The following is a 13,498-nucleotide window of genomic DNA, read 5'->3' as shown; positions in this document are numbered from 1 at the left end:
TTTTGTTATAAGTGATTCATATAGGTAATCGATAAAAATTATATACCATCACTATTTTTGTAGTGTACTTATATTTTTATTTGAACAACTGTTTATAGGAAACATACTACTTTAAATAATATGTAAATTATAATAGTAAAAAATGTAATTAAAATACATACACTTAAACGATCTATATTTTAATAGATGATGTATTGTTAATGACTATGATTTTATTCTATTTTGAACTCTGTAGTTGTTTGCAAAGTAATTTAACTTGCTCATTAAGCGTATTTATCATCCTTATAATTATTTTCTTGTACTCTTCGTGTCATACACAGAACTACAGCTGCAGATTAGGTGTTATATTTTTTTTTATGTAGCACTGTCTTAGCTGGTTTTCATTTGAAAAACAGAAGTTTGTATCGCTACGAGACACTTAATTAGTAGTAGGAAGGTACAACAAATCTCAAGAATTTTAAAATAATGTCTATTTAAAAATTCCAAAAATCTTAATTCAAATAAATACTATTTATTATAAAATTAAAAAATTAGGGCGAGTATGCTTCGTCAATCACCCTATTTACTATCTTAATATTTTTTTTTAGCCATAATTATGGTATATAGTCTTTACTAACACTTCTATATTATCATAACCCCCTTATCTTCTTGGCCTATTATAATTTATACTTACTACTTGCTATTGAATTTCAACTTATAATTTATATACTTCTATTTTTTTTTAATTTACACTATCTATACATTTTTAGTCTTACATTTTCAGATTTGTTCATAAGGTTGGCATCTAATTAAATTTTTTCCTTGAAACAATAAACATGTATTACAGAGTAAGGAAACAGCTGTAATGAATACAGGTATGTTATTATATTTCTATTGTTTTTACTAAATGTTAAAACTCACTACGATTAAATTAGGTTCTTATTAAATTACATTATTATTATACAATATGAATTGTGTACATATTATGATACTTGGTTATTAAGTTTTCATTACTTTTGAAATCCTTTTTAGTTCATTAGGTGTGCCCTCGGTAATGAATTATGTTTGTTTAACAACAAATACATTATTTTAATATCTTTACTTAACAAAATAAGGCGATACATTATTTTCAAAATATGCATAACATAAAAACATAGTTCCAGATGTGATACCTGATGAAATGCATTATTAAAATTTAGTAAGACGGTTTTTCTTTTAAAATAATACATAATATTTCTTAGTTCTAAAAGTTAATACTCCCGTAATATACACTCATATGGTTTCATGTTTTAATTAAATAGGCATTGAAACAAATGTTACAAAATCAAACGCTGGCTACTCAAATATGCTTGTACTTTATTCTTTACTATTTTTCCACAGCTTGTTTTGAGCCAAGTACCTATTGTTAGTATTACCATCATATTTTAATTCAAAATCGCAATAGACCTACGCATACACGCTTAGCGTTAAGTTCTGTGAAATGTTTAACTATGTCTAATGATATCATGTTGACTACAAAATTGCATCTACCCTATATGTATTTCTTTCACAGTTGCAGATGTGTCAACATTATGAACGGCATGTGCCTATAGGTGTCACTATAGAGTACTGAAACCCATTTATTGAATGGAACAGATTTATATGCGAAGATAAAAAATCAATGGTCACTCTAATGGTAATGAAAATAAAACAACCGACTAAATCACTGTCTTCATTAATGTCTACAGCCTTAGAAAATTGTGGTATAGCCGTACTGGTTCAACACTAAGTGGTGTTAATATACTACTAATATTGTGCGAGGTATTTTCCAGCTTAGGTGAGATTGAAGTTGATACAACATTTGCATGGTGTTAAACGTAAGACTTAGAACCAGCACTTGATAAATTTTTGTTGACCGCAGTATAAGGTTAAAATAATAAAAACTTATGTTTGAATGAAGTATTATGACAATGATAGTCACATTAACTTTGAAACTATTAGTTACTACCAAATAAATGATAATATAGTTACTTGAAGAAAAAATAGCTACCTAATCATAAGCAATTAAAAAAAAATGTCATTTGTTTTATGCGTGGCCGTTGTCATGTCTTGGGAAATTTTATTTAACCATCAGTTTAACCAGTGTATAGATTTATGTATTAATTGAAATAACAAACTTGTAATAACATGCAATATGTTGAAACATTTTAATTATAATAAATAAAAAAAAAAATTTATGTAGCAGGGACCTTAGTAGATGACTATTATTGCAATATTACCTTTTGTACCTACTAACTATCAGTTAAATGAGTTTAAACATAACAACGATGTTCATTGGCTCATAATTAATCAACTGCCAATCACTGCTGTACTTTTTTTTTTTTTTAATTTTTATTTGCATTTTATCAGCTGTACTTAAACTTGATACATTTTTTAATAATATACATGATGATATACATATTATACAGATAACATATAAATTTGATACATTTTTCAAATTAACATTTTATTCATACTGCATTAATGTATATAATAGTATAATACACATACTTTATATACATAAATACATAATAAATTTTACTTAATAATATAATGTTTAAATAAACGTAATAAAAACATGGTATACAAATTAGTGTAAAAAAACTAATTTTTAACCAAAGCATACTGTATACATAGCAACTGTTAAGTGTTTATTTTTCATTCATAATAACAATCCAGCTCAATAAAATATTTTTAAAAAATTATTTACCATTTTAATACAATATTTAAAAAAAATTTCCACTCATTTTATTTAATATCTTCTACGTTTTCGCATCAAAATGATGATGACCACATCTGACTCGTCGTTTTTGGAACACCGGAACCTCTTCATATGGAAAAAGATCGGCGAAGGGTCATTTTCTAAGGTTTACTTGGCCAAATTCGGAGCTATCGAGAACGATATACCAACGCTGATCGCAACAAAAGTGATCAACAAGAACCGCGTTTCCACCAAGTTCGTGGAAAAGTTCTTGCCCCGTGAACTGGACGTGATGATCAAACTCAGACATCCGTACATAGTGCAGGCAAGTGTAATATGAAATAGATAGATCACTGTAATAATTTACGTTACGGTGTATTGAGGTACATCATCGAATTTGAATAATAACATTAATATAGGTATCTCACGTTATTATTGATACCACAAAGCTAATCGTGCATCTAGAAATCTGAAATGGAAGAGGGGATACACAAAAATAATATACAAATATAAATCGGTACATAATATTAAAATAATATAGATTATAGATAATATTTAATAACAATATCTGCAATGCCGGGTTACATGAACAATCACTAAACATCAATAGAGAGCTAATAACTATCCCTTAAACACGATTTGGTGGCCCATATGATTGCTCCATTCAATTGTGTCGAACCACTAAGTTAATCAATTTTTCGTGCAAGTTGACTAAACAATTATAATATTTACATACATTATAAATGCCTTTAGAGGCTTGGCGTGGCGCGTAGGATGCTATCCAGTCGCGAAATGCGACTGGAAGTAAGTAACGGCTACAGCTACTAGCTTCCGGGTGGGTGACCACCCGGGTTCATAGTAGTTAAAAACCTTGTCACACATACACGTGTTTGCTACCAACACTCAACAGTAACAACCGTAACAATCGTAAAAAAAACAACCTACCGTACCAACATTACCCCTACCACAGTTCATAACCCTTACAACAGCTAAAGACCTTAGTCGCCGTGCTTAAGTTAAAAAAAAAAATGTATTTATTTTATGAACTGTTTATTATATAAATAAATATAACATTATATTATATAACATTTCCAACCTGAACTCACACCTCACTAATATCACTTTCTAACGCATAATTTATGTTAGCTTTTATTTCCCTTTTTTTGCCTTATTTATAGTACCCAAAACGACTGTTACCTTCTCATTTCTAACCATTAAAATTGTTTTTATATGTATGTTATGAAAACGCGACACAATATAATACGGTGGAAATATATTTTAATATATCCATTCGTTTGGTTGAGATTATTTTGAATCCTTGTGTATAGGTAGTTTATATGGTAAATCATGAACCCACGCAAGTGTTTGTCAAAAAGATAGATAGTTGTTATTAAATTCCACCAAATAACTTTGTCATTCTCAAATGAAACACATTATTGGAATAAAGTAATTTACAAACATGAAATACTCTAGTTAGAAATAGACCTGCACAATAATCAAAGGCAAATAACACTTCAAAGTAAACATTTTTAGCTTTAAGTTAAGCTCCTAGGAACACTTTACGAAATCGTGTAGCTTTTTGTCAAAAACACAATTTTAGTACTATCGATTTGAAAGGCACTATTTCATAGAATGAAAAAAATGTAGCTATGTACTTTTTTGTCACGTACGGGTATTTTTTATACTTCTCCAAGGTTACATAAAATATGTGTATTTGTTTTCTTTGAATTTGGCCACAGTGCCTTAAGACAAGCAAAGATGGTTTATTTTACTAAAAATGAAATTATTTTCATTTAAAATATGAAAAACATAATACATGTAATTTTTTTATATTGAGGTAAATACATTACGGAGGTAATATGAAAATGTATAATGTAATATGTACTGCATAGGTAGTCACTACATTTGGGAATATAATATGTAAAATTGCAGTATTATTGTGATGTATGTTTCCGAGTTTTCTGTTGAAATGTAACAATTTAATTTTTATCTAGTTTCATTTTTTTTGTAATCGATATAACAAATGACCTACAGAATTTTGCAAGCACAAATGTTTGCTCGACTTTCAATTTTTACAGTTGCAAAAACCCGTACACTTATTAGTAGTTATTATACACTATTACTAACTATACACTACACAGTGTGAATCGTCGAATTCTCGTGATTTCAACACTTTAAACTTCAATAGTTATTTGAGTACTGAATGAAAGTAAATTGGTAACACAACTTTTAAAATATTTGAATACATTGACTATAGATATCTCAGATTTCTCAATAAACGCGTTAACATAAATAGTTGATTTGGATAAATCGAAATAAACTACTAATTAAAATAATTTTAACTCTCTCTCCTCTCTTATTCAATTATAATTTTTTTTAAACGCATTTCAAAGATATTGGTGAAGACTAAAAATCGCAGGTACCTATTTATGATTAGACCAGCTATCCACGGGGGATGGACCGACGGGCGGCCGAACTCTTAGGGTGACCAATCGAAAAGCATAAAACCATCGTATCCCCTTTACTATTCTTTAGTCTTCGGGAAGGACCGAATTCTTAGTACCTGCTTAACTATTATATTATATTGGGATCACCACGTCGAAAGTATAATATAATAATGTGCCCATCGGTGCAGGTATACAGTGTGTTCCAGAACGGTTACAAGATCTACATAAACATGGAGTTCGCGGAGAACGGCGACATGTTCACGTATCTTCGGAAGACGAAGCTGACTGAGGAACAAATCCGCTCGTGGCTGTTGCAGATCCTGTGGGCGTTCTCGTACATGCACGGCTTGGGCGTGGTGCACAGAGACCTGAAGTGCGAGAACATACTGCTAACCAAAAGGTACAACTTGAGGATAGCCGACTTCGGGTTCGCCAGGTTCGTGGACCGCGGACGGAATCCTGGAGCGGACACTGTGTGCGGCACGATGACCTACTCGGCGCCCGAGCTCTTGCATGGCAAACGGCCTTACAATCCGGTGGCCGCGGACGTGTGGGCGATCGGTGTCGTGCTGTTCATAATGGCCAACAACGTGCCGCCGTTCCGCAACAGCCGAAAGGAAAACTTACACAAGAGACAGGTGAGATCGTAGTGGAAAAAAACGCATAAAATATATCGTTTTTAAAGAAAAACATTCGGATACTATTTTTTAATGCTTTTCGGTAGGTGGAAAAATATATCAAATACACGTCCTGGATGGATCTTTTTATTCGTTAAAAAACACACACTTGGTTTCCAATTGGCCATAGATCGATTCACTAGTTAACCTGACATAGAGAGCCTACACCTAAAATCTTTATATAGCAGTTAATAGGTCTATCGGGAAATCGCATCAATGGCAGCGGTGCCATAGATAATTAATATAATATATTGTTATGATGAACTGCATTTTAAAACTGAGACCCGCGCTGTCACACGATGATAGTGAAACGCGATAGTTGCACAAACAGCGTACTGTCTCCGCACGAACTCCACAATAGTTAATACCACACACTATCTACCTACTTATTCGCTCTGACACAGTTGTACATGTGTAATTATAGTTCTTTCACGACGGCAACTATCGCCTTTTTCTATCATAGTGTGATCGTGGCTTGGTACCCAAGTACTCTCAAAATCTATAAGTAAACGTTTACACCTACGTTAAATAAATGTAATATTCCTAATGTATATTTAATAATACAACCTCTGAAATTAATATGATGCAGACATTTTAAGATATCTTAAAGTTAAATAAAAAAATTAAAAATAAAGTTGAAATATAAGGTGTCGATTAAAATCAGACTTACCCGTATAGATAATTATTAGCGATTCACACCAATACAATAACCGAATCATTTCGTCTATAACAATAACTGTAACCTGTGTAAGACAACTAATTTCGCTCTATTAAACACATTATATTATCGTTTAAAAAAAAACACAAAAGTTGTTATTATAAGTTTTTAGATTTATTGTACAACATCGCCTGCCAGTCCCGGTGATTTATAACTTATAAATGATTGTAGGATCCGAAAAAAACAAATTATTCACATTTTTACCGTGGGTTGATGCATAAATTATCAGGAAAACATAGTGTTATACATTATATGGTTATAAATGTTTACATTCTACATTGCTTATTATTTTGTTTACGATCTATATTTGCTAACACATTTGTTACTCTACGGTTTTTACAAGTATGACGTAACAATGGTGGTTTTACATTACTTTATGAAGCGACTGTCAAATACAGTGTCGACCGCAAAAACTAAATTGTCCGTACATGATTTCACTGAAACTTGTGTAATGTTGCGTGCACTTAACTTGCTCTCATTAAAAAATATACAGACAATACAAATAGGAATTATATTCAAACAAAAATCTTATGGTCTCAATAATTATCAAGATACTACAGAGGCCCGTTTATTGTATTATTATCAAGACACATATACATAATATGCATACCAAAATGAAATCCTTGGTAAATTTCTGGGATCTTAGAAATATTACAATAGATAGTTAACTTTATTTATAGGCACTTAACGAGGTGCTTTGCAGAAACCAAATTTAGTCAATTTAAGGACGTAGGTACTAGGTATTCATTGACATCATAGACCTATAATAAATAATTGTATGTCAAAAAACAATCTAGTTGTGCTCACTGCCCATTATCCAGTTTTTGATATCAATTTAAGCAAGTAGTTTTATAGCTGTAAGGGGACTAAGAAGTTAGGGGGTTCGCAGCACTTTCTAAAATTCCAGGAAAATTTATAAATCCTTTCAGTATTACACTATTACATAGGATTTCAATAAGACATATTTTATTTTCGTTACAACACGTCATGGCCTACACATTATAGTTTACGTATAAGTTAGGTATAGGTCCCGTTCACTCTAATCAGTAAATCCGCGGTGGATCAATATACACATTATTTAAAACTGAATAAGTTTTCAACTAAATCTATAAACAAAAAATGTTATACGTTATGCAATTAAACTAGAACACATTATAAAATACATTAGACTACAGTTGAATACAAAGTGCATTTAATTATTTTTATATTGACTTTATTTGGATGAATTGTGTGTTTTAATTTCGATGTTTTACGAACACAGATGGATCAACAATTTACATTTCGAAGGTCATTGGGAAGAAGTAGAGCACTGAAAGAATTGACAACCACGTTCTTAGAGCCAAATTTTCTGAAGCGCACAAAAATAAAGACTGCTCTGCAACATCCCTGGATCAAAGAAGGCAATGTCAAAATTCCCGCCGACGTGGCCATAGCGAACGAAACAAGCGCAGTCAGTTTAAGCGAACCAATAGTCACGGATAAATCATTGAAGGTGCCTGCATTTCATTACCAGTTGTCAGAATACGGGAAATCAATTAGTATCGACAACGATTTGTTTACAGAAGTTGAAGAGGAAGCCAAGGTTATAGAACCTAAAATATTGAAACGGAAGAAAAAAAATTAATACTTACCCCAACCCATCAGAATTAAGAAAATCGTGGTTTTTAGACTGATTAATGACGTAAGGAAAACTACAGTCTTACATTTTTAGGGATTGATTGTAAATTGTTGCATACCACTAATTGAGCACTGAATAATGGTATTATAGCAAAAATTAGTGATTGAATTTTTTTTTAACTTCAACTTTAATTTGTTTTGACTTCATGCACCCATTGAGAATCCACCAGAATTAAGAAATCCATAATTTCTATGCTGATTAGCTAACTATACTAACAATCTAATAACAATATTTTTTTCATCTCATTTTAACTACTTAATTCCATTTTATTTAAATAAAAAATTCACTTATGTCGGGTTGCATGAACAATAAGATAATATAGAAATCGGATCGATAAAAATATGGTCTTTTGCATATTTTGCATAAACGATTTTTATCTTTTGACAATCCGATAAATATGACGTATACAATATTTAAAAACAAGTGTACACATTATATTGTATTCAAATATTATAATGCAATTAAGTAGGTTCAATGATATTTAATCAATATTTTATTAGATTATGAGTATAATCTGATGAAATCGCCATAGAAATTATGATTTTTTTAATTCTAGTGGGTTCTCAAAATGCGTGTGAAGTTAACGGAAAAATCCAAGCACTAATTTCCACTATAATACCATTATTTAGTGCTCGATCAGTGATATTCGACGTATTACAACCAACCCCTAAAATCATATAACTCTAGTTTTCTTTGCGCTGTTTATCAGCATAACCACGATTTTCTTAATTCTGGAGAGTTCAGTATGTACGTCTTAATTGCTGTCCGCTATCACGCTATCAATACAGCCATATACGAGTATCTACAAGTAATATAATATTACCAAACTATTGTATTTTGCTGATCTCGTTAAAAATATATATATCAAAATTTTCGAGTACTAAAACGTTTCAAATATCTATTTAATTAATACAAACAAAGACGAATAAATACATTTATTATTTTTGTTTCGTACCCACTTATTTACACCCATTATTATAGGCCAGCATATATTATGATATTGGCAAAATTAAGCCTCGTCGTGGTATGGTTACACCCACCGTGAGCATAAATTTGTATAAGTGACCGTATCCGGTATCCTCTGCGTAAATCCCGTAAGCCTACGAATGGTCGTGTGAATGCATTTCCTGAAATCCTGTTGATGATAACTTATAATTATAATGTTGTGCAGGCAGAGAAAGACGTATCGGCTGTCTAATACATTATAACGTGTTGTTAAATGTCATCGCTTGATAGTTATAATACTGTGTACATATTTAATCCGAAGATTAAGTACTTATACTGTATACGGTGTGTTTAAGTGGAGTAAGCCGACTCCATTAAATAGCGTCAAGTATTTCAAATTATCGCCGGTCTACAAGATCCGCGATGCGTAAACTACAAACTAACATTTATTTTATACGAATTATTTGAAAAAATGTTCACGGAAAAAGATAATATGAAAACTATATAATAATAATAACGACATCAATGTAAAAAACCCATCATGCCATTTCGTTTTACTCCCATTTTAAAAATTATTTGCATACAAATATACTAGAATCTATCGTGGTTTCTAAAAATACCCTTCGTGGTAATTGCGACAGATACTTTTGAGCTTAAGGTTTTTTTTTAATTAAAATTGTTATTTAGGTTATAATATTGCGAATTAACAAAAATTCTAAATGTACTCGTATGTCAAACATCGCTGTTTGCTGAATACCATATCTATATCATAAATATTACTGAAATAAATTGGTAGGTATTTGAGAAAATTTAAAATTTATGAATAAACCAATATTGTTTTAATAATTTATGTCAACAATAGTTCGTATTTCAACTAGAGCTTATCATTATTTTTGAAAAATAAATGAAAAATCTATAACAAAAAAAGTGTGATCACAGACCAAACGAAGGTTACAAATATAATAGCAAATATCATTAAACGATGATTTATTATATAATATATAATATTATGTTTAAAATATTTAATTTACTTAGAATAGTTTTATTACCTGTATATTTAAGTGTTACGACAGTTTAACATACATTAGTCAACTGTTACACGTTGTCACTGCTTTTTTATACTGATGTAAGCCTGTAAATAATTAAGGGTGTTTATGTATTCAGAAATTGTACAGAACAATTAAAATACTGCACATCTTATTTAGTTAAACAAATCTCAAATTCAAATTTATATTTAATAAGTACAATTTTTTAACAGAATAATGAAAATCAAAACAATTTTTTCCAGCATTATATTATAGTATTAATACTTAATCCGTTATCTGTAGAAATTACAAATTTGACACCTACAAATGTATATTATTATCATTATTTTGTTTATATATGTCTATGGAAGTCACTAATTGTTAAAAAAATGATTTTAAATTAGTATTGGACCGAAGCCAAGGAGTACGTACTACATAGTAGATACACAGCATACAAATAATCGATACCTTAAAAAACGAAACCAATTACCTATAAATAAAAAATATGAAAAATATATGCTCACGAGCCATGACGTCATATTAAATAAGAATGAATTGAATCTCAACTGTGGGGGAGAAAAAGAGAAGTGGCAGTCAACATTAATACTTAGCGCTTCAAACATTCAAACGGCGAAGGAAATTATTTTTCCCGTTAGTTATATAAGTTGTCTGATATTTTCTTCACAGTTTTTTCGCCGTTGGAACCAATCAATTTTTTCAAAGTCATATTATTATTTGTACATTATTTCGAACGAGATGCTGATCACTGTCATCATCGACAAATTGCAATATTTCAATACGACAAACTCGTATACTATATTATACCTGCACACTTTTCGAGACTTGGGGTTTATTACCTTCAAGAGTTTCACATATCAGTTCTCCTCAAAGTCGTTACGAGATATTATTTTAAAATGCCTAATACATTACTACATTACATACTTGGCTTGTGTTCAATAAGAAGAACTGTATTTCACATTGCATCAATAGTTTCAAACTTTACGAACCTACATATTATACGAGATAAGAATTTCGCAATAACAGAACGGCTCGTGTGGCATTTATGACTTCGGTTTAAACGTTATTAATGTATTCGTCAAACGAAAAGTTTTTAACCGTATCCCGTTACAGTCGATCTCACATGGATTGGCACGGCGGAGACACTTACCAATAACTATACTGTAGGTAAGTGTAACCCGAATTGGGAAGGTGTGTGTTTTGGCCACCCACCCGTTTATTGAACATTTTTCTTTATATATATATTATGGAATTAATAAAAACTGTAAATTGTTGTTATAAAAAAAAAAATTTCAAGCAGAGTTATTTGTTTTTTAAAATAATAACGTAATATCAATTTTAAAATTTTTTTTAACAATTTTTAGATTTGTTGATAGTTAATAATAATATATATAATGTAAAAATATCCGAATGCAGAAAACCTCTGGTTTTTCGCCACGCCAATCTATGCACTGTAGCAGTAGTATTTAGAGTCTGTTAATTTTCGAGGCGATATCAGTATGTCTCGTATTCATCAAAGTATTTAAACACAAATATTAGGCTAAATCGTTTCAAAACTGATTCGTGGATGCAGTGGATGCAAGATAAACTAATCAACTAGGTATCTTTACTGCAAGTCATGGCAAGCATATCTGAAATTCAAATTCAAAAACACAAATAAAATAAACTGTAATTGCTTGTTTTGGTGTTAATAGCATTTCATAGATGAAAACACTCGTACTTTAAAAATATTATTAGTTTTTTACGAACATTTTAAATATATATATATTAGTCATGAAATAACTTTTACAAAATGAATAATATTATTATGTCTTTTGGAGAATTTAATGACGTGTTCTTGTAATTATTACAAGTTGAAATTTTTTCGAAGAGAAATTGTTATATTATTTATTGCAATGGCCAGGGTTCGACGTATTTATTATGTTGATAGTAGAAAACGGAATTCATTCAAAGAAAAAAAGTAATAAGTGTCAAGGCTCTGTTATTAAGATGAAAAAGGGTGAAGTTAATTAAGAATTTAAAGTAATTAGCAGATAATGCTGAAATGGATTTTTTTTTTTAAATTTATTATATATTTTTTATCCTAATTTATTTTTTGTACCAGCGAAGATAATATATATTCGTTTTGAATGTTCTTGATTAGGTATTGTTTTATATGTATAATCCTTTAGATCTTACGATTTGATATTAAAAATAAATGATATGCATTTATAAAATGCATTAAAACATTTAATTCGTCGGTAGTTTTATGAGACAAAACAAGGATTAGCGATATTGAAATTAATATTATCATAATGCGTCTGCGACACACTTCCTTCGCTTTTTGGAACCAAGTGGCTGTCGTTATTTAAACAATATTTTACCTAATCCTATCAATTTAAGGAGTAGTTGGTTGTCTGTCCTCACTACACAAACATGTCTTGAGAAGCGGACGGTTGGATCGATGAAGATAAAGTTTTCCAAGTTATATTTTACAGGTCCTAGAAACTTATGACCTGCTTTCATAAACCAACACAGTCAAACACGATACATACCAACCTACACAAAGGTTTATTAGCTACATTTTTGAAATAGTCATATTATCATTATACAGTAGGTTACAGTAGGTACACTATCACCTGCGTGGCTGAGTTACCCTGTTTTTGAGGGAAGTGTAATAAAGGTCACATGAGTAGTAAAATACGAAGTGAAACAATATCAAAAAAATAATATTACACCATCACAACAATCTAAATATACGTTAGGGTGTTATATACATGTACATAATAAATCAAATTAATAATGTAATTTAAAAAATGTAAAAATAACGGTTTGTCTCTACTTCGCGTCTCAGTCCCGACTGCTGGCTGTGCCTATAATATATACGCTCGTACTCAAAGCCCCTGTGTTCTGTTCCAGAGCAAATTAGCCGAGTGCCACATCAACGAACAGTCAGTGATCTGTAACTAGGAACACGTCTGAGTAATTATATATTTTATACAATTTTGAGTAAAATAATAATTGTATATTTTATTTATTGTTTTAATTTTCAAGTACATGATTTTTTTTTTTTTTAATTTAATGTAATGATCAATTAGCTTTGCCCGTTTGGAACTATCGATTTAATATTGTATTGATAATTCCATATGATTATCCATGGTTGGACAACGCAGTCGAAACTTACTGTGAAAATTAACAACCCCTCATTTCTATAAAGATTTTACATTAGCCCATATTAGATGAAGGTCAGAGAACTGATCTTCTGAGTTTTAATCTTCATAAATAGTTCAGAATTGCATACAATTTTTACCTG

General features: G+C 30.4%; 1 protein-coding gene across 1 annotated transcript; it reads left to right on the top strand.

The window, feature by feature from the left end:
• Positions 1–2,691: 2,691 nt before the first annotated feature.
• Positions 2,692–8,178, top strand: LOC111040306 (testis-specific serine/threonine-protein kinase 3-like). Its single transcript, XM_022324169.1, has 3 exons — positions 2,692–3,023; positions 5,334–5,783; positions 7,802–8,178. The coding sequence occupies exons 1-3, from the start codon at positions 2,778–2,780 to the stop codon at positions 8,162–8,164; spliced, it is 1,059 nt and encodes a 352-aa protein (XP_022179861.1). The 5' UTR covers positions 2,692–2,777; the 3' UTR covers positions 8,165–8,178.
• The last annotated feature ends 5,320 nt before the right edge of the window (positions 8,179–13,498 follow it).

Source organism: Myzus persicae, unplaced genomic scaffold (genome assembly GCF_001856785.1).
Source record: "Myzus persicae strain clone G006 unplaced genomic scaffold, MPER_G0061.0, whole genome shotgun sequence".
Classification (NCBI taxonomy): domain Eukaryota; kingdom Metazoa; phylum Arthropoda; class Insecta; order Hemiptera; family Aphididae; genus Myzus; species Myzus persicae.
The sequence above is the reverse complement of the archived record's forward strand: the minus strand, read 5'-3'. Positions and strand labels throughout refer to the sequence as shown.

Coding starts and splice junctions, on each gene's coding strand:
- LOC111040306 (XM_022324169.1), top strand. CDS start 2,778: ATGATGATGACCACATCTGACTCGTCGTTTTTGGAACACCGGAACCTC. Junction 3,024..5,333: donor GACATCCGTACATAGTGCAG/GCAAGTGTAATA, acceptor CCATCGGTGCAG/GTATACAGTGTGTTCCAGAA. Junction 5,784..7,801: donor AAAACTTACACAAGAGACAG/GTGAGATCGTAG, acceptor TTACGAACACAG/ATGGATCAACAATTTACATT.